General features: G+C 28.7%; 4 protein-coding genes and 1 pseudogene across 7 annotated transcripts; 3 read left to right on the forward strand and 2 right to left on the reverse strand.

Moving 5' to 3' along the window:
• The first annotated feature begins 17 nt into the window (after window positions 1-17).
• On the forward strand, window positions 18-3,078 carry LOC112690206 (protein ALP1-like). The gene is made up of 2 exons (XM_025564163.1): window positions 18-482; window positions 2,116-3,078. The coding sequence occupies exons 1-2, from the start codon at window positions 151-153 to the stop codon at window positions 2,891-2,893; spliced, it is 1,110 nt and encodes a 369-aa protein (XP_025419948.1). The 5' UTR covers window positions 18-150; the 3' UTR covers window positions 2,894-3,078.
• On the reverse strand, window positions 638-3,821 carry LOC112690207. The gene is made up of 2 exons (XM_025564164.1): window positions 3,191-3,821; window positions 638-1,367 (listed from the first exon to the last, which is right to left on the reverse strand). Exons 1-2 carry the CDS (start codon window positions 3,393-3,395, stop codon window positions 670-672), a joined length of 903 nt encoding a protein of 300 aa, XP_025419949.1. The 5' UTR covers window positions 3,396-3,821; the 3' UTR covers window positions 638-669.
• A 552-nt stretch (window positions 3,822-4,373) lies between these two features.
• LOC112690211 lies at window positions 4,374-8,327 on the forward strand (annotated as a pseudogene).
• A 1,526-nt stretch (window positions 8,328-9,853) lies between these two features.
• On the forward strand, window positions 9,854-14,464 carry LOC112690209. 3 transcript variants are annotated; one of them, XR_003149183.1, is made up of 7 exons: window positions 9,949-10,080; window positions 10,210-10,331; window positions 10,590-10,745; window positions 13,034-13,099; window positions 13,349-13,620; window positions 13,894-14,055; window positions 14,446-14,464. XR_003149183.1 is itself a non-coding variant. In XM_025564167.1 (6 exons), coding segments are annotated over exons 3-5 (420 nt in total). In that variant the 5' UTR covers window positions 9,854-9,942; window positions 10,210-10,331; window positions 13,034-13,098; the 3' UTR covers window positions 14,041-14,055; window positions 14,446-14,464. The 3 variants fall into 3 exon arrangements, 2 of the variants coding, with proteins under 2 accessions (XP_025419952.1, XP_025419953.1); XM_025564167.1 differs by lacking the exons at window positions 9,949-10,080; window positions 10,590-10,745 and adding an exon at window positions 9,854-9,942; XM_025564168.1 differs by lacking the exons at window positions 13,894-14,055; window positions 14,446-14,464 and having other exon boundaries at window positions 13,349-13,622.
• Window positions 10,399-20,766, reverse strand: LOC112690208. Of its 2 annotated transcripts, none has more exons than XM_025564165.1 (2): window positions 20,169-20,720; window positions 10,399-10,564 (listed from the first exon to the last, which is right to left on the reverse strand). In XM_025564165.1, the coding sequence occupies exons 1-2, from the start codon at window positions 20,659-20,661 to the stop codon at window positions 10,560-10,562; spliced, it is 498 nt and encodes a 165-aa protein (XP_025419950.1). In that variant the 5' UTR covers window positions 20,662-20,720; the 3' UTR covers window positions 10,399-10,559. The 2 variants fall into 2 exon arrangements, with proteins under 2 accessions (XP_025419950.1, XP_025419951.1); XM_025564166.1 differs by lacking the exon at window positions 10,399-10,564 and adding an exon at window positions 20,026-20,093 and having other exon boundaries at window positions 20,169-20,766.
• Window positions 20,767-21,013: the final 247 nt, after the last annotated feature.

Raw genomic sequence — 21,013 nt, forward strand, 5'->3', positions numbered from 1 at the left:
TTAAGGCTAGATGCACACTTGCGTTAATTAACGTGCGGCGCCGCTGCGACACCGCTGCGTGGCCGCAGAAACTCATGCACATGTCCGTTGTTTTAACGTGCGGTACCGTTGCGAGGCTGTATACAAACGTGGTGACCAAGGTACGTAACAATGCCATCAGTCGTATTTATTTTTTTGTTGGCGATGGATGTCTATCAAAAAAAACGTGCGATTTTCGCGTACATTGTATACAAAAAATTTGTTTTAAAAAAAAAGAGACGTTACTGGGTACATCCTTACATCGATGATAGACTAGCTAGAGGTGGCTTTATTACTTTGTTTTCAAGTTTACGAGAAAATCCTGATAAGTTTATTAACTACTTTCGTATGAGTGTTCAATCGTTTGATGAACTTGCAGACAAAATAACTGACATGATTAAGTCTCAAGATACATGTATGAGACTCTGCATACCTCCATTGGAAATGATAGCTGTGACTTTAAGGTAAGTGCATTTTATGCAGCATATCATTTTACTGTTTTGAAAATGAATTACCTAAACAATTGAATAATAATTCTATGATTGTAATAAATATTCAATTTTAACTCAAAAAGATTATTATTTATTAAAATTTAACAGGTGCAAATAATAATACAACATTTTAATTATGTAAGTTATTTTATGTTATTATTTATAAAGTTTCATTACTGAATAAATCCATACTATTTTCGTCACTGTATGTGGACGGGGTGGGTGGAGAAATGATTGAAGGTGGAACAAATTGTCTTGAATATGTAATATTTTCAGAAGGGCGAACTTGTGGCAACCGTGTATATGAAGGATGTTGTTGAACATTTTGGAGTGGTGCATATTGTTTGGATATAGCCGATGTTTCAGTAAAAGGTACAGATGTATGATATTGAGGTATACTCTGTGGAGGTTTTCTCATACGTTTAATAATATTGAGTACTTCGCAGCGAAAGTCTAGTTTCTGGTCTTCGGTAAAATCAGATATAGATAGTAGAATACTTTCGAAAAATGAACGGTCTGGATTAAGTTCTTGAATGACTGGAGCAGTTGGAGTAGGAATTGGAGTGTTCATAAAATCAATTAAGGAGGTCTCTATATCCGATTTGCGTTTTTTCGTAGGACGCTGGTTGTAGGGAGGAGGTTGTTCCGGTTCCTCTGGCTGGGTTAGCTCTTCCTCTATTTCGTCGTTACCAAAGCTGGATTGTGTTTCCGTAGTAGCACCTGCAGTTTGTAAGAACGATAATTGTCGGGCATAAATGTATTTTCTTCCTGATCCAGCTGCCTGTCCAGATTTTGTTTTGTTTAAACTTTTTTTAAAGTTGTCCTTGACATTTCGCCATTTTTTTATACAAGAGGTACCTGAAAATACAGTAATTGTTTTATACTATTTTTACAATGATTTTACAATGATGTGTGTTTTTTTTTTTGTGTCTGTGTACAGCATAACTAGTCGGAATAATGCTTCAATTTCAAACTTCGGGGGTGGTTTCCGATAACAAAGTGAATATTCTTGGTGCATTATAGAGATCAAAATTAAACATTTTCCAACAGTTTTCAAAAAAATCGAGAAAAACAAAAGAAAAGTGACGGAAAAACGCGAATTTTTACGCAAAACCAGTTTTCGACCAAATCGATTTTCTTATATGGTTGTAACTCAAAAACTAATCACTGTAAATACTTGAAATTTTCACCAAATGTTTATATTAGTGTTATATATATATACTGTTAACTTTTCAAAATATTTCGATTTTTTTTGAGCTATTTATAGACCACTGAAATTTTCGATTTTTCTGAGAACTTTTTTTTGAAATGTCGATAAAAAAATTTTGGATAGCCAAAAAAACTTGAAAATTTAATACAAGGTTCCTTATGAGCGGTTCTTATTTTACTTAAAAAAAATTGAAAATCGTTAGTCACAATTTTCAACTTCATTATCTTGTTCGATACGAAATTTAATCTAGTTGGTGCATTGGTGAGGTTTTGGTAAAAATTTAACTTAACTGTATCACCCTAAATACAACTTTTCCAAATTTCCGCCCTAAATAGTTGGTCCATGGTGTGAAGTTCTCAATTTTTTTATAAATGTATGTTTTTTCTTTGGTTACAGGTATTTAGGCAGTGGATGTGATCAGGTAGACTTAGACTTATCGTACAAAATTGGACACACGACTATCGGTAAGATTTTAAGAAAAGTATGCAATGCAATTTGGGAATGTTTACGCGCGGAGACCTTTCCTGATTTTACACAAGAACGCTGGAAAGATATTGCTCGAGGTTTTCAAAAATATACCCATTTTCCGAATTGCTTAGGCGCAATAGATGGAAAGCACGTACGAATTAGAAAACCAAAAAACAGTGGGTCACTATTCTACAATTACAAAAATTTCTTTTCAATTGTGTTGCTAGCAATTGTAGACGCGAATTACAAATTCATTTATATTGATGTAGGAGCTTTTGGAAAAGAATCTGACAGTACAATATTTGAAAATAGTCCTTTTAATATGAAGCTCCAAAATAATCAACTGAATATCCCAGCAAGTCAACCTCTCCCTGGAACTGAAAATCCAAAAATGCCCTTCACGTTTATCGGAGATGAGGCATTTTCTCTTTCACCCAAAATAATGCGACCTTATAGCGGTAAAGTTTTGTCCGATAAAAAAAGGATTTTCAACTACAGACTGTCACATGCTCGAAGATATGTTGAAAGTGCATTTGGCATATTATCAAATAAATGGAAAATATTCCATAAACCAATCAACGCAAATTTAGATTTATGCATACTTTTAGTAAAAACTTGTTGTGTTCTGCACAATTTCGTAAGGTCCAGAGATGGATTTAACATTCAAGAAACAATGAGTGTAGAAGGATTCATTGAAATCGAATGAGACACATCAGAACCTACTCCGAGAGCTACTAACCAGTCAATCAATGCAAGAAACAATTTGGCAGATTATTTTGTTTCAGATATCGGCAGTGTGCCTTGGCAAACAAATTATATGTAAACTAGATACTTACGTATTGTCTTTATATTTTCTATTGTACAATTAAATAATGTATTCAAATAATGTTATTAAAAATATTATATAGATTATAAAAATAATACTATATTATTAATAATATTCTTAAAAATTAAATAAAACAAATATTATAAAATAAAGAACGAATTACATAAAAGTACTTACATATATCATTTTTATCCCGTTCATCCTTTTCGTCGAATCCTTCACAAAATACTCTACAAATTTCAATCCACGCTACTCTTTTTTTAGTTCGATCGTGGTAATTATTGTCAGCTATGTTCCATACTTCGGGATGAAGTTTAACTTCACTGATGAACAGCTCCATATCTACCTCATCAATATTAAATTGAATGGTTTTTGTTGCCATTTCTGTGATTTTTTTTCACAATTTTTCACAATTTTATGACGCGTTTTCAATTTTATGGCGCGTGAAAAAACGCACGTGGGTATCACACGATTGATGACAAAGTACTGTTTGCCGGAGTTGCGGTTGATAACGCGTGTCCGGTGAACTTGCGGCGTGACGGGAACGTACGGTAAAAACTGCACGCATGGGGACGTACGTCGCCGCAACGTCGTGTGCACCGTTTCATGCTATTATTAGTATTTCTAAACGCACGTGCGGCACCGCACGTTAAAAATACGCAAGTGTGCATCTAGCCTTAGTCCTTGAATAATACCGTTAATTTATAATATACAGATAAGCCACGCTATAGGAATACTTGGAAACAGTATTTTTAATAACTTTGAAATCCGAAGAGTTATCTATCAAATATATGTATATACATAACTTATATATATATTATATAAACATATATTATAAATAAAACTATTGTATTGCTTGTAATTTGTAAACAATTTTGTTGGAATTCTATTATTATTTTCCATACGGAACAAGTTCTTAATTTACACGACATGTGTGATTTACGCGACAGGTTCAGATCAAAGGTTCGTTTGCTACTCCTACATATAATTAGAGGGGAAAAATTGTTTTCTTGCAACTTGCCAAGCTTCAGCTACTACAGGCAGTTCCTAGACTTGTTCGAAGACTGTCACTCCTGCGATATTGCTATTAACAGTCATTTGCGAATGTTGCGATTTTCATTTAATATAATTTATTATTGTTAGATACTGCAAAATAGTTATAGTTTTATCATTATTATTAATTTTATTTAATATTTATTTTAAATTGGTGTATTAATGAATTTGATACAATTTATTATTAATAGTTTCTAGAGCTATAATAGTTATAAAAAGCTAAAAAAAAATTATTATTATTAATTATATAATAATTATTAAAATATAATAATTTTAGTTTAGTTTTATAATTTTTTTTATAATTTTTACATATTTTGAATTTCTTTCGCTTGTTGAGCTTATTTGTTTTTTTATTATGGATCCAGTTGATCCAGTATTGGAGTTACCGATACCCTTGGAACCTTTATCTAGAGCAATTCCAGGACTTCGAGGGAGATCAACAGTGTACATTGATGAAAGTGGATATGTTTACTATCAACATTCTATTAGGGGAAGTATTCGGTTAGTAATGGAAAACATTAGACATATAATTATTTCAACTTTAATCTAAAAGACTTGTAAAAAAAAAGATGATTAAATTGTATTATAGTTTATTTGTGAACATTATTGAAGTTAGCAAAGGCGCCGCAAGGGGGTTGCAAGGGGGTGCAATTGCACCCCCCTGTCAAAATTCATGGCGGCGCCCTTGGAAGTTAGGTACATAGTATAGGAACTTCATAAACATATTTTCTTTTTAATATTACATTTTTTAATTAAAAAATTTCATCAAATTCAAAAAAATGTATTAATAATATATACAAAACATTAGTTATAAAAAATCCGATACTTTTTATTCAAATAAATATGAGAAAATATAAGAATATTCCATTTCCAATTATTTTGAATTAACATTAATTTTACAATTATATTTCAACATAAATCTAATGATGCAGAATTATAAATGTGATTAAAATATAGATATTTGAGATGTGAAAATCGTCGTTATGGATGTCCAGTATCTGCAAAAATGTCAACAATTGAAGGAGCACAAATTATAATTTCTGAACGTCATGTTCATAGTCACGAACCAGCACTTCAATATGCAGTGGAGTTGCGAGGCTATGTTAACAGTTTAAGAGAGAGAGCTATTAGAGAGAATATTATTCCACACAATATTGTTGACCAGGAAGCGCATTTGTAAGTCTTTTAACAAATTAATCATTTGACCTTATAACATGATTGTATATAAATGTATTAAGTACAAATAAATAATTATATAGATTCCCTGAAGCAGCGATGTATATAGGTCGTCCAGCTGCTCTTAGGGCTATTGCAGGAGCTAGGCATCGGAACAATCCTCCTATTCCAGATTCTTTAGCAGACTGGATAAATATTTTGAATTTTAATGAATGGGGCCCAAGATTGCGATATGTTAATGGATCAATGATTCCTTTCTACCAAGGCCCCTTGGAGTTATTGAGAGATGATGGAAGTATACGCTTTGTAGAACTCGTGTTTACCAACAATACTTTTATGCAGGAATTGAATGCACACCTCGAAGGAGTACGAACAATGTGTATGGACGGAACTTTTCAAATAAGACCACGGCAGCCAGCTGACATAGAACAGTTGTTTACAGTACAAATTATTTTTAATAATGTGGTTAGTATAAAATAAAGACATACATAGTACACATGTAAATATTATACATACATTTAAAATATGATTTATCTCTTTTCAGGCAATTCCAATTATACATGCCCTACTAGTTGATCGCCAAACTGAGTCCTACATCCGGGTACTCCAATTTCTAAGGTATGATTTGCAGTTGAACATAAATTATGAAAACCTGCAGGTCATGACTGATTTTGAACAGGGCCTAAGAAATGCCATAGGTAGAGTACTCCCAGAAGCCAACAATTCTGGCTGTTGGTTTCACTATATTCAGGTAGGTACATAAAAATAAAGAGAAATCAAATTAACTCTTACTATACATAAATAAATTATTTAATGACATTTGAAGGTAATAGACAGTTTTTTAATAAATGTTGTCTTTTTCAGAGCATTATACGTTATGTTCGAAGTCATCACCTAATGCCGTTATGCAGAGAAAATGAAAATGCAAGACGAATTCTGCGAATGGTAATATTTTTTTTACAATGTATAAGAGAGTAAATGAGAATTTTATTATAAAATTAAAAACTTTTACAGTATAACCACTAAACAAAGGAAAATATATTGAGCAAGAATGTACTATGTACCAGAATTCGTTTTAATTTAATAAAAAAAACAAAATAGCATATGTGCTAAATAATTGCATCTGTAGTAAAATAAAGTGTTGTACTTGCATGTAAATATTAAAAAAAATTTTCTTTGGTTAGAAATTTCACTTTCCCTTTTAATGAATTAATTTTAGTTAGGTATGCAAGTAAAAATTTACTAATCAAACTAATATATCAATATTTTTGTATAGTTGTAATATTTGATTGATTTTTCTTAACATTAATTTCTGTTAACATTTTTTATATTAGTTAATGGCTTTAGTTCATCTACCAGCAGTTGTCATACAACATCATGGCAATTCTTTCTCTATCCACTTAGGCTTTAGACTAATTCAAGATCTAGGTGAGTTAATAATCATTAATTAAATAATGTTAAGTCATTTGTTTAGGTGTTAGTTTTATGAATATGATTTTAATATTTTTAACTACAGTTACCAGCTATAATTTAGTGATAGAACTGGAACCTCTAATGCGATACTATGAGCGATTCTGGATGGATACAGTGACTCCGCAGAGGTTTACAGTATTTGGACTCGCACACAGAACCAATAATTTTATAGTCTTATCATGCGTCCCTCCTCCGATTAATGGGCCAACACCCAAACCTTTATCGGTTCTATGGTAATTATTTAAAAAAAAATAAAAAAAATTAGCAACTGTAAAGAAAAAGTCTGTAACTGTACAAATTTTTAGATCACTTAAGAACAGTCAAGGAAAGGGCTCGAAATGATTTTAGCAGAGCAGTCAATGGACAGAGGGTATGGGCAATAATAATTTTTAAATAATTTGTGAACTGTTATAATATAATTGTTGTTTATTAAATGTTTAGATTTGTAATCTCTGTATATGTGTAATTTATAATTGTTATAATTTAATAGGTAAGACAAACAAATTATAGATCAAACCTAAGCAATAGTACAACGATCAGAAACGCTTGGGTGAATGTGGAAAATGGTAACTACAATTTGGAAGATTTCATAAGAAATGTTTCATACACCCCGGAACAAATACTCAGGAACGAAATTGGGGAGCCAAATTTTCCACATCGTAATACATCTTGCATGTTATTTAAAGTGATCAATAGTTTTAGTTTAACTTTATATTTTAATTTTTATACTTAGAAGCTATAGTTCCAGCTATAAATATGCAGCCACTAGTACCACCAGCACCATTACAACCACAGCCAATTTTACCCCCCTTCATATTGGGTCCAATCCGTCAACCACCTATTCTTCAGAATCAGCTCCCGATTCGACCATTGTCACCACCACATCAGCTTCAAATTCGTCCTCCATCTCCAGGGTTACATATAGGAGAGTTAGTAGTCGATGTTCCTCTCAGGAGACGCGGTCGAGGTAGAGGAAGGCATTTCCAAATTGGTCGACCTTATCATATAGGTAAAAAAAAAAAAATGTTTTAAAACACTAGTTAATTTAATATATAGTTAATCCAATAAAATATAATATAGAAAATCATGGTCGCAGAGCAAGAGGACCACGGCGGGAAACAATTGTTGGCAATGGTAAAGGTGATGAACAGCCACTACCAAATCATGAAATAGCACTATTGAATAGAGAGATTGATAATGATAATGGTAAAGCTAATTTGAATTTAAATACAAATCACAACAAGAATTGATTTTAAGTTTAAATATAAATCTTTTTATTGTTTATAGAATCAATAATTCCTCTACCGGCCAATGACCAACCACTTATTTTGGAGAATATGGGTAGATAAATATAAAATTATTTTTACAATAATTATACTATACGCATAAAATATTAAATGTGAATGATATACCTAATTCCTATTTTTTTTGTTTTTTTGTAGATGTCTTGGAACTGTGTATAATATGTTGTGAAGAAGTAGTGGTTGTAAGATTGAATCCCTATGGCCATCAATATTGTATTCAGTGTGTCACTAGAATGATGGAAGAAAATTATAATATATGTCCTCTTTGTAGAAATTCAATATCAAGATACGAAGGGTACACTATTTAAGAAAAATTAATTTTTTGTAATTTTCAATTGTATTTTTTTTTATATGTAACTTAAAAGGCTGAAACTAAAGAAAAAAATAAAGATATTTTTAGTGTATTTTAAATTTTGAATTTAATATATTAATTATTTTTATCTTGTACATATTATATATACCTATATCTATTTTAATAAAATTCTTTAAAACAAAATTTGTTACCATATATTTTTAATTGATTGAATAAGTACCGACGTTTTGGATCATAAATGATTTATTTGAGTAAAAAAAAAATTTCTCTTACACAAAAAAATCAAAGAAATATCATAATTAAAAAAACATCCGAATTGTATACAAATTCATCCAAGTTAACTTGTTTTGCATATTTCTTAGATAGAATAATTAAATTATCGTATTTATGATGGATACATAAAATATTATTAACATTGCTACATTATTAAGTAAGTTTAGCATGAAGTTAATAAATAGGGAATGTATTCAAAACAATAATATGGAATGCTTGATTAAATAGGAAGTCAGCAGTAGTTAATAGTTCAAAAGTATGCTGCTAAGAACCATTCATATTTTACTATATAAATATTTATATAATTTAAATAACTTATAGGTATTGTAGTGCATTGTAAGAAAAATGAGTTTAGACTTTAGATTAAGTTAATGTGTAGAAAATACATAGATATTAATGAAATTAGAAATTCTTTGCCTCATACGTGATTGAACGAATGAACTTCGATGAGTGGTCAAGCACTGCAACTGAACAGAAGTGAATTTTTCTTTTCCGGAAAAAAGATATTATTAACGATTCTAAGAACTTGGTGAAAGATTGAATACTCACTATGTAATCCAAATTATTCACAGAATGTTCGTGTAAGTGCATATTATGTGGATATGATAACATTTTCTTAATCATTTGTTCCGATGAAATAGAAAAATGTTGTTCCAAAACACTATAGTTCCATAAAATATTTGTTCCGGTGGTCTTTTGTTCCACACTATGTTTGTTCCACATTTGGAAGAAGTATAGTGTGGAACAAAAGTGAATCGGAACAAATATTTTGTGGAACAATAGTGTATAGCCCGGTTGAAACACCAGCGTTTGTTTACGTAATACTTATATTTTCATTCATTTCTTATCGGTTTATCATTATTTTTGGTAATAAACACTAATGATATGATTTACCATTATTTTACAATATAATAAATGATAATTCATATTGTTAAACTTGGCAAAGAAGATTTTTTCTCAAATAAAATCATAAAAACGTTAAAAATTAATATCGAAATATTTATATGCTATCGGTGGGCCAAAATATATACTTTAATAGTATTTTTTACTTAAAATTGTAGGTTAGGCGGCGCCTCACCCCCAAAACCGCCACTGTTCAAATGCTATTATTTGATGCAGTGGCTAAAGCTAGTGTGTTACAGATAAAAGGTCATTCTGGTTATTATTCATGATCTAAGTGCAAAGCTGAAGGTGAATATTTGAATATATATTCTGCAGTCATTATTATTTGAGGAATTACCTAAAATAGTAAATATAATTATTAGTAAATTATTATTACTTGGTTTTAAAAATAATATAATTTGAAATACCAAATTGAGAAAATGTTGGAAATGATGGTAATTTAATTTTTTTATTTTCACATTCTTCTGAGCTATCATTGGAACTAACTTCATTATCAAACTCAACATTTGGTTTTCTGATTCGTTTAAGGACAATGAAGTATTTTTTGAAATGTTTTCAGTTCCTGATAAAAGGTCAGATTCATATTGAGCATAATTAGGTTTATTCATAGCTACAAAATAATCACCAATTTTTTTTTTTTGATAGAATTTTTAATTTATATAATTTCCACAATTTTGATGGAGTTTCTCTTTGTTTAATAGCTTCAGCTGTTCTTGCTTTGCTGTACTGAGGCCAAAAACAATTATTATAATCTTTGAACCAATTACATGGAACTGCTTCTACACTGTTTTCTTCCAAAAATTTAACAACATACCAACCAGGAGTGAGTATCCATAACAAATTATATACAATCTATGAAACAAGAATATAATAGAAAATATTTACAATAGGTATGACAGATTATAATTATAACTTAAATGTGTAGCAAAGAAAATACTTAATTTCCATTTTTATTAAATGGTAATCTAACTAGTTTAGTTAAAATGTCAGTAATAGGCCAGAATTCATTCTCTTGGTTTAATTCAGACACAAAATGTACAGTCTTTGTCAATTATTCTGTAATAATAATATGTCAATTAAGATTTAGATAATTTATCTGTATTAAGCGGACAAAATGTAGCAGATGTAAATATATCAAGTAAAATTTTTGATGTTAGTATGTCAGATGATAATTTAAATGTTGGTAATCAAGGAACAATTGATACAATGGAAGAACTTCAAAAGTACATTGATTCAAGTAATAAAATTATTATTAAAACATAATAATTTAAACATTATATAATATATGTATACATAATTTTATTATTTAATTCAGTAAATTTATCATCAAAACATTTTAGTTTTATTTTATTTAAAAATAATTTATTGAATTATACTAATATGTTAAAAAGTAATATTTCTTAATTAAAAAATTATTAATTATACATTATTATTATTGGAAACAGCATATTTGGTATTGCAGTTTATAAATGATTCAATTATGCTGTTAACACTCATGTGGCTTTAGTGTTTCCAATTAAAAGTACCTCCTAAATCGTATTTTTTTGATTTTTTAATGGATTTTTTTAAAAATATTTAAATTATAAATATTTTTGTTTCTTATTACTTAATGTTTCTAGAATTGACTTTTACCATTTTAAAATCTAAATTTGATACCTTTTACTCTTTAAATAAGAAAGGGTTTATTTTGAAAAGTAAGATATACTAATGTCTAGGGAACGGATTTATATGTAAATACATATTTTTATTAAAACGAGATATTTAAAATTTGATAAGAAATGTTCATGATTTAAATCATTCCTATTAATATGATGCTACTTTTATTTTACATATTTTTACATATTTTGGTATAATTACATATTTTTACATATTTCACTAATTTGTAAATATTTTTAAACATATTTTATTATTTCATCATTCATACGTCTTGTTACGTGCCAACCGTTTGATCCGTTAATTCAGTTACAACGTCTCAGTCAACGCTTGAGTGGAAGTGTAGTCAGGAATAATTAAGACTTCTTTTTAAAATAATTAAATTTATTTAACTTATAAAAATTATCCTAACTACAAAATTCTGTAAATATTCTAGTGATAGAAATTATTTAAGTCCTAACAATTGTAGCTTATAAAATAATTGGAAATATTTCTAAGTCCAGACCATAACATACACTGACGTGAAGGTGCTCAGTGCAGCATAGACAAGACTCGTCTGATTTGCCCTTGTTTTCGGGTCCCTTTTATATGTGATACGGTATGTGTGTGTGTAAAATCCCAAATGTGTGTGTGTAAATGAATAAGATAATAAAATATTTTAAATAAGATAATTTCCTGTTAATTATGAGTGTGTGTGCGTTATCTCCAGGCCGTGACATAATTATTGACGCAAATGCCCAGGATGTGGTCACCACATCATTCCGATAAACTATTTTATTTCAATTTCCCATAAAAACGTTTATGTGAACCCTTTCACTTGTCCACGCTTGTGATTTCGATATTCTAATTCCTTATTGTAATCTCTAGTGTAAACCACGTGAACACAATAATCTAACTTATCCATAGTTGTGGTTTTTGATGTACATGGGAACCTCCTTGTGATGTGTTTTACCGTGTGACTACGCGGGACGCGACAGTCTTCTTCGTACAAAAATACAAGAAATTATTTCAAATTTATATCCAGAACTTCTATCGCTATTAGAAAAGCTCAAAATATTATGCAAAATGAAACATTGAAAACTAATTTAATTTTCATCTCAGTGAATTTTAGTTTTATTGCACATACATTTACAAAATTAGAAACAAAAATATGTCCTTGAATGAAAGTATGCAAATTGTCGAATCAAGGATTGCAAAATGAAAACTCGTAAACGGACCAATAGGAGAAGTAGTAAAAAAGAAAATTCCTATTTTTACCGAAAAAAATTTCAGGCCATATTTATTTTAAATCAATCAATGACATAATGAGTGGCAGACACCCTTCTAAAAATTTGGAATTATCGCCTTCTAATATTATGCCTTTCAAATATGCTTTAATCAACCGACGTAGGTTGATGTGGAACGATCATTTAACCGTTTTAAAAATATTTTCAGATCTAATAGACGACATTTAATATTTGATAATTTAAAATATATTGTAATAATTCAATGCAACAAATCATTTTGATAATTTGATAATTATAATTTTTTTTTTTTAATTAAATTTTTTTCCTACATATTTGGATGGTTTTAGTACATATTTTATAAATTATACTTACATACATATGTACATATTTATGTATTTTTATTACATATAAATCCGTTCCCTACTAATGTCTAATACTCATATTAGAGTCCATAAAGTCAAAAATTATTATTAGAAAAAAAACTGCTCGATTTTAAAATTATTGAACACTAAATAATAGATTTATGATGAAATTATGATCTACAATAAATTTCACTTTTTATTCCAAAGTTAAAATAATTCTATACTGGCTATTATGCATACATACATATTTTATTAGTTATAATTAATGTACAAATGTTTTACAGAATTTGAAACATTAAATAATTCTATATTGAATCAGCAAAATTACATGCAACAATCGTTACTTTGAAGTAAGTATAATTTTTTTTTATATATTTTTAGTACATTTATGTTATGTAGGAATTCAACATTTGTAGTATATAACAATTTTCTTAGAAATAAAACTAACTTTTCTGCTATAGTGGTTGTGAAATTTGCTTTTTAAGTTGAATTGACAAAATAATTTTACACATAATATGTCATATTATGATACAACTACAAGAGTCAAGAATAAACATTAAAATATAATATAAATTATTTGTTTTTTTTTTTTTTTTTAGTGCTTGGAAAATGGCAGACTGATACATCCAGATTACTTATAACCATGGGTCTGCACCAGAAAGAAAAATTACAATATTTAAAAAATATTCAAAGTATGGTCAATAACATAAACACAGTACCAATTAATTCTCATGACAACACTAATAGATATAAAGAAGAAGGTATTGCAATATACAATAGATTTCCAGCAACTTCTTTAGATATTTTAAATAAACTTGATGATGAAGTAAAAATTCTTAAATCAACTAAAATTGATGCATATAATACGTTGGTAAGTTAAACATTCAAATTTAGTTTATTCATTATATATTTAAAAATTGAGTAACTAAATATGTGTATAGTGTGGTTAACCTAACTTAATTAATTTAAATACCTTTAAGTATAAATTAAACTGTATAAGGCTTATTTAGGTTTTATTGAAGTACAATTAAATTTTGTATGCATTAATTATATATTATATTAAGTACTGTAATTCTAAATAAAGTGTTTAATCGTGTTGAAATGTACAAATTTCATATAAGCATAATAAAGTTTATTGTTATAGGTTAAAAACATATCACTTATTGGTGGATCGTCTCTGGGTGAACTTTTAAGGCGTACACTTAAGAACATTTTAACTGATGAAGTAGCGGAGCAATTTAGTTGGTTTGGCAGACAAAAAAAAAAAAAAGTTTCGCAATTACAGGACTAGCTGATTTGATAAAAAGTAATTTATTAACACTGTTGTAATAATTGATCTATTAAGTTCAAATTTATAAGTTCATAACACATTTTTCTTAGAATTTTAAATTAATGCTTTCCAAGTTATAAATTCAATTACTACTACAGCAAATTTTTGATTGTAAATTTTAGTTGAATTTACTGAATTTGTTAAGTTTTTGAGGCGATTTTAGATTCTGAGATTAGCATAAATAGAAGTTTCATAACTTTTTTTTTATCACTTTTGAGTAAAAGTACTCGTCTTTATGTTTTGACTATAGAGACCTTATTTCATATTGTCATGAAATTGTATTTGAGAGTTGAAATATATACAATGACCTTATTGGGTATTTGATAGTTTGCATTTTATTTTAAAATTGAATTTTTTTTATTTAAGGTGCTGTTAAATTGAAATACAAAGATCAATCTGATAAAAACATTGAAATTATTGCTGGAACATAGTTAGCAAAAGCTAAAGAACGTCAAAAAAACCTTCACAAACAGATCATCACGAATAAAATATAATTCAAAATTTGTATGTAATGTAGTATACCTTCTTCAATGTAAAAGCAATTACATGTTTTATAAATAATTATTATAATATGTAAACTTATTGTTATTTTTACATATCTAAACTTGTGTTTATAAAAGTAATAACAAGCTTTTATATTTTTCCTTTTTTATTATATGTATATCTATTGTTATTTCTTACTTTAAAGTGTAAAAGTTATTATAAATATACTATTTTTTTTTTTTTTTATAATTATATTAATATGTGGGTAAGTATATACATATGTTTATACTTACTAGGATAATAATTTATGTGCTATTTTTTTTTCTTTCATATGACAAGTACTAGTAAAAAGGTATTAATTTTTTTTTGTATAATTATTTTATATTCATATTTATATATATGGCATAGTATAAATATTATAAGAGCAATTTTCTATTAATAAATATATTATCTTTGTGTAGACATATAGTATATTCTTTGATGATTTTATCATGTATTCCTCAGATATCTAAAACAATGTTTCTTGACACCTATAGATATTCCATGAGTAGTTTTCTATTTTCTATTGAATATTTAGTAAATGAATTTAATACATTTCATGAATATCTTGCGAACATTTCTTTAGATATCTAAAGAATATGCTCATAGATTATCTGAAGCGAGACATAGTGATATACTAATTATATTCTTCTAAAGTCTTCAGCATATTGTCGGATATTCATAGGAAATATATAAATTCCAAAAAGTATATACATAATATATGAAAAGTATACAGAATGTCATGTGGGATGCCAATCGTTGCGCACGAAACTTCAAAAAAAAAAAAGAAAAACCGAAAAACATGGGTAAAAAAATGGATAGTTTCGATTAGTGTATTCTTTACTTTGCAGTTGCCATAAACAATTATATTATTTATAGCAACTAATAAAATATACAAGCAGTGTTTTTTTCAATTTTCCCCGGGAGGGCATTTGACAAAATCAGGAAGTCATTTTTATAACATCAAGAAAAATACATTGATAATAATTACCTTTGTTTTTTATTATGATTGTGAACAATATAATTAAATACACAAAATTTCACAAATTTATGTATTATTATATATCAACGTTATTTTTTTATACCAAAATAAAAGTACAAAAAAAATATATTTTTACCTTATCTAAAAATAAACTTTATTTATTTCCTAGATGAACCGAATTCGACGATTTTTTTTAGATGTTTACAAATCTACTGTTTTGTTCAAGAAATCTTCTGTTGGAACGTCTGGCCCTTCAATACTAATAAGCATACAATGCATTAAAGTTCCTGGTAGCATTCTTTTTCTTGTTTTTGTAAGAACTCTATTCATTGTACTGAAAGATCTTGCTGATGTAACTGAATCACAAGAAGTATTTCACAAAGCAATTGTAACTCAGTATATCCCATATCAGCTTCCGTGATTTTAACCAATGGACTTTCATGTGCCTTGTATATACCACTATCGAGCATAGATTTGATAAAAAAATTAAATGATTTCATGTCCGCCATTACAGCTTCTGCATTTAGTATTGGAAAGTAACTACAAATTTTGTTCAATTCAGTGTCTTGTATATTAATGAAAGACTGGAAGCTATCAAAGTGACTAATAAATGTCATTATATCAATAGATTGTCAATGATTCTGTTTTCTATTTCTTTGATTAAACTTTCACAATACTTCTTCATATTTTTCAATGTTGTTTTTGAATCTTCTTCAGCAGTCAAATACATTTCAGATCCAAACTTGTCAAGTAATTCATTTTTAATTTTCATATGCAAGTTACTATTGGTTTCTTCTAGGTGTCTTCACACTGATTTGCAATGTCATTTAAATGTAATTTTGTTGTTGTTATACGAGGTATAACAAGAGCCAGATTAATATTTATTTTTTGCAAAGTATTGCTTAGGTAAGATAGGGCACTAAGGAGTTCATTCATTACATAAAAGGTTATAATTTTAACAGGTATTTTAAGAATTGGATCATTTATTAATGCTCGAATTTCATGCAAAACATTTTCTCTTATAGGTGATTTGCTAAATAACTTGTAAATGTCTTATAAAACATAAAAAAATCTTTTGACCTTTTGGTTTTTATTTCTACTTGAAGCTGCTGCCAATGACAAAATGTGTGCTTTACAGTGAATATAAAGAATATTTCTCCTTGCTCCTTCTGAAAGTTTCCTTATCACATCTCCTACATTCCCAGTCATATTGGCCGCACCATTAAATCCTAAAGCTATAGCATTATTGTAACACAAATCTAAGTTAGTCAGTTCTTTATCAATAACATCTGCAATAGTTTCTGCTCTTCCATTTGGGATTTTAACTATTGCCAAAAACTTTTTCACTGGATTTTTGTCTTCTAAAAATCTAAACATTATACTCAGTTCTATTTCATTATTCAAGGAAGTACTTTCATCTGCTAAAATGGAAAATTTTTTTGTTTTTCTTTTGTTTTCTTCGGTTCATTCTTCAATATTTCACCCATACATATTAGTAATTCACAGGCTGTGTCTTTGCTGCTATAATTTGATCTATCATTTTGAGATTCTCTTCATGTTTTAAAATCTTTATTTAACTTGTCAAAAATACTTTCAATTAAACTCTCATACTCAGTAGTGTGAGCTATTTCTTCTTTTACCAAAAAGTATAAGCCTCGCAAAATTATTTTTAATTCTGTTTCTGTTTAATTCTATTTCACTTTCACTTTGTTGCAAGATTTGAGTATGAATCGGTTTTTTCATTACCTTATTTTTGATATTTTCCATTTCAATGCTTATAGTGTGAGCTGAAGAGTGTTCATGTTTCTCTAACTTTCCATTTTTTCCTAATGCATTCTTGTAAGATGTGAATGGAACAGTAATAAACACTCCACCTGTCTTTTGAAGTATTTTTGCATAATTTTTCATAAAATGTTGACATAGTTTAGAAAATGCACCTTGTTTTTCATCGTTATATACCAGCCATTTATATTTTTTTCCCTACTTTGTATTATAATTATGTTCTTTTTTTTCCGGTTGATTTCACAGAATGTAAGTTAGATGATTTTATACTAGTTAGTTCCGTTTGTTTTAATTCAGTTAACTGGGCTGACGGTGAACAAATTGCTTTTTCTTTTGCATTTTGGCTAGAAACTACATCCGTAGCTTTAAAATAAGAATCTATTGTTCTCTTCATATTTCTTGAATAAACCACTGAACAACAAAAATAAAATAGCATATAATATGCTTATTATATCAGTTAATAGAAAAATTAAATAAATAATATTCAATATTAAATTATTACATGTTACAGTAGAACCTCGATTTCCCGTCTGTCTCGGGACGGATAATCGAAAAGGCGGTTAAGCGAGCAACAAACATTTTTTTAAACATACATATTATTTATTTTTTTATTAATAATTATGACATTCATATTGATATAATTAGGTATTATTACTTATTGATACATTATTATTATTTTTTAATTTATTAAACTTTCTACTTTCTCCCCTTCGTAAACGCTTAATTATATACAATTGTTGTGATAAATCAGGTACAACACGATTTAGTTTTTCACTCATTGTTTTTAAACTTAAATATAAAATATAGTAATAAAATAAGTATGTAATAATAAACAACTTAATAAAAAAGCATATTTTTTGCATATTTTATTATGATTTTTAAAGAAAATATTGGAAGAATATTTTCAACTTTTTTACAGAATATTAGCATCTTATTTTGGCTATTTTAAAAGAATATATTTCGGCCCCTAATTATAATAGTTATATACATTTTTAAAATACCAATGTGTTCCTATGCATTTACCTAATATCACTGACCTTATACAACTTACATCGTTATGTCCAATTTAGTAAATATATTACCTACATACCTTAAGGTTAGTTATTGAAGAAAGCACTTGTCGATGCTAAATTTTAGACACACAAACACAAGTCACATCATAGTTGACAAACTATTGAAATATTTATCTGATATTATTTTTGGAGTTCAATAATTTGTAGTTATCGTTGCCCAACAGCTAGTATTATCTAAGTAATTACTGATTTACACCGGGAAAAATAATTTTATAAATAGAATACGGTGACATGGTGTTGACTCTTATCTAACGATATAGATTATTATATTCACTGTGATATACAATTTTTATTTTTCTAACATTTGATGTTTATTTACTATTCTTCAAATTTTATCCGGGAGGGCTTTGGTCATTGTCCGGGGGGGCTATGCTCGCCCGGAGAGGTGTCTGAAAGAAACACTGCGGACGACCGTGGAATATTGCGGTGGTGTTATGTCATATTTTATGTAAAACATACTGCATAGAAGTAGGTAAATTATTTTTAATCATATAGTATGGTAATAATATTTTATGATTGTTTTTATTTCAATTAATAATTATTGTTTTGTGTCTGCGGTAATGGGGGGTATGGAGGGCGAAGCACCCCATGGCTCATATTGACTAAATTTATTTATAGGGCTTCAGCTTCCCCAATATTTTAGACCTAGTTGCGTCAATGATAACCTGCTGAATATCGACCGGATGTCGATAAAGATAATAGCCGATATAGAATAAAAGATTATTTGTTTAATGTTCAGTTCAATCAATTATTATCCGTTGTTGTTTTTGCGTCACGCAACCACATAACGTCGAATCATATGTTAAACGTCGTACGCATATATTTTGTAACATTGTACAACGAATAGCCGACTACAAAGTATTGTTTAAGAGTTTAAAGATACATTTACATCCGATGGACACGTTTTATTTTGTATACTAATTGGTCATTTTTTTTTTTAATGCATAAAATGCATATTATAATGCATATTTTAATGATTTTAAAAGCATATTTGCATGCATGTTTGTGTATTTTTTAGAGCTATAAGTCTCTAAGCTTAATCATAACCATAGGCTGTTTGACATTTTTTAGTTGGTGGTTCAAGCATAGTTAATACCACCCATCCAGTGGCGTGGCGATGTGGGTAATCGAGAAGCAGCCGCCTCTCAGTTTTATGGTGGGTGGGTGGTTATCGACAAAATATACTTGCCTCTGAAAATGTTTGAGTTCGCCACGCCACTGCAGCCATCCACCTATCAAAAAGTCATATTAGGTACAAACATTTACCTAATTTCTATTAAATTATTAATTTTACATCACCTACAGCTGTCAGTTGCCAGAACCAAGTACCCACCTATTAAAATGAGACCCACCCCAAACTTTTTGGTAGTTCAGTGAACCACAAAATTCATGATCAAGCCGTCTATGATCATAACTATCAATTGACTAGTATTATAACCAGGGCTCGGAACTTAATGCGCTAAAAAACCATGAAATATGTGCATACGTATGCACTAAAAAACACCAAAATATGCTGTATAATATGCAATTATTATTTTATAAAATATGTGTTTAAAAGCATAATTAATAATTATAGAAACAAAAATTTTTTTTTTTTTATTTGTATTTTTCTTTTGATAATGAAGCTGTTCTACACTGGATCTATTCCCAGAGTCCTAAATTAAAAAAAAATAGAATCTATCAAATACAGCGATTATTAAATCATGTTAGGTATTCATTGTTATATTTACCTAAATTACACTGAATGATATGATACTTTTTTATGTTTTCAAGTTTAAATGATCGTCTGTTTTGGCTCAGAAGGTTTTTGTAAACAGAAAATGATCTTTCGACATCCACTGACGTCATTGGTGCGTACTTGTAGAAAATAAGGTCATTTGTTGACAGATCTTCGGGAAGACCATCCATGGTGGAGATAGATCCACTAAGTATTGACGAGATTTGTTTTAATGTTTTTAATCCGATATTTTTAGACAAAAAATTTTCCATTTTTTCATAGACTTTTTTCCCTGGTTCACCTTGAACGGATTTTAATTGTGTTTGAACATTGTCCACGATACTCAACGATTCAGCTAAAGGCATGTTTTTTGTCTGCAGTTTCAAAATTGATTCAAAAAGAACTTTAAAATTTGAAGTAATATACACCAAATTATTTTGAACGTGTTCTTTTACCAAATTTTTTTTTGAAACTTTAATACTTAAAGCATCATTGGAGTCCAACATATTTACAACATCACGAATTTTTTCGTAATATTTACAATAATAAAGTCCAGCATTGATCCAGGTACCCCATCAGGTTATAATTGGTTTTGGAGGTAAAGGGATATCCGGAGCGTAATTTTTTAAAATTTGTATGCGTGATGGTGCTTTTTTAAACATTTTTTTTACATTAGCTACAATTTTATCAACAGTACCAAATTGATTTCGTACTTCCTTCGAAACTCTATGGAGGCCATGAGCAGCACAAGTCACATGTACCATTTTAGAGTAGAGTGCATTCAGAGATTTTCCACACTTTATCATATACGGCGCAGCGTCGGACAAAAATAATAAAACGTTGTCGTGTCTTATCCCA

This window comes from Sipha flava, unplaced genomic scaffold (genome assembly GCF_003268045.1).
Source record: "Sipha flava isolate LNK unplaced genomic scaffold, YSA_version1 494_pilon_pilon, whole genome shotgun sequence".
Lineage (NCBI taxonomy): Eukaryota > Metazoa > Arthropoda > Insecta > Hemiptera > Aphididae > Sipha > Sipha flava.

What these genes read in the sequence shown, in the direction of transcription:
- LOC112690207 (XM_025564164.1), bottom strand. Translation starts at nt 3,395, where the DNA reads ATGGCAACAAAAACCATTCAATTTAATATTGATGAGGTAGATATGGAG. An exon ending in ACGGGATAAAAATGATATAT is followed by an intron (nt 1,368 to 3,190) that starts GTAAGTACTTTT and finishes CTGTATTTTCAG; the next exon opens with GTACCTCTTGTATAAAAAAA.
- LOC112690209 (XM_025564167.1), top strand. An exon ending in TTGATGCATATAATACGTTG is followed by an intron (nt 13,621 to 13,893) that starts GTAAGTTAAACA and finishes TTATTGTTATAG; the next exon opens with GTTAAAAACATATCACTTAT.
- LOC112690206 (XM_025564163.1), top strand. Translation starts at nt 151, where the DNA reads ATGCCATCAGTCGTATTTATTTTTTTGTTGGCGATGGATGTCTATCAA. An exon ending in ATGATAGCTGTGACTTTAAG is followed by an intron (nt 483 to 2,115) that starts GTAAGTGCATTT and finishes CTTTGGTTACAG; the next exon opens with GTATTTAGGCAGTGGATGTG.
- LOC112690208 (XM_025564166.1), bottom strand. Translation starts at nt 20,661, where the DNA reads ATGTTGGACTCCAATGATGCTTTAAGTATTAAAGTTTCAAAAAAAAAT.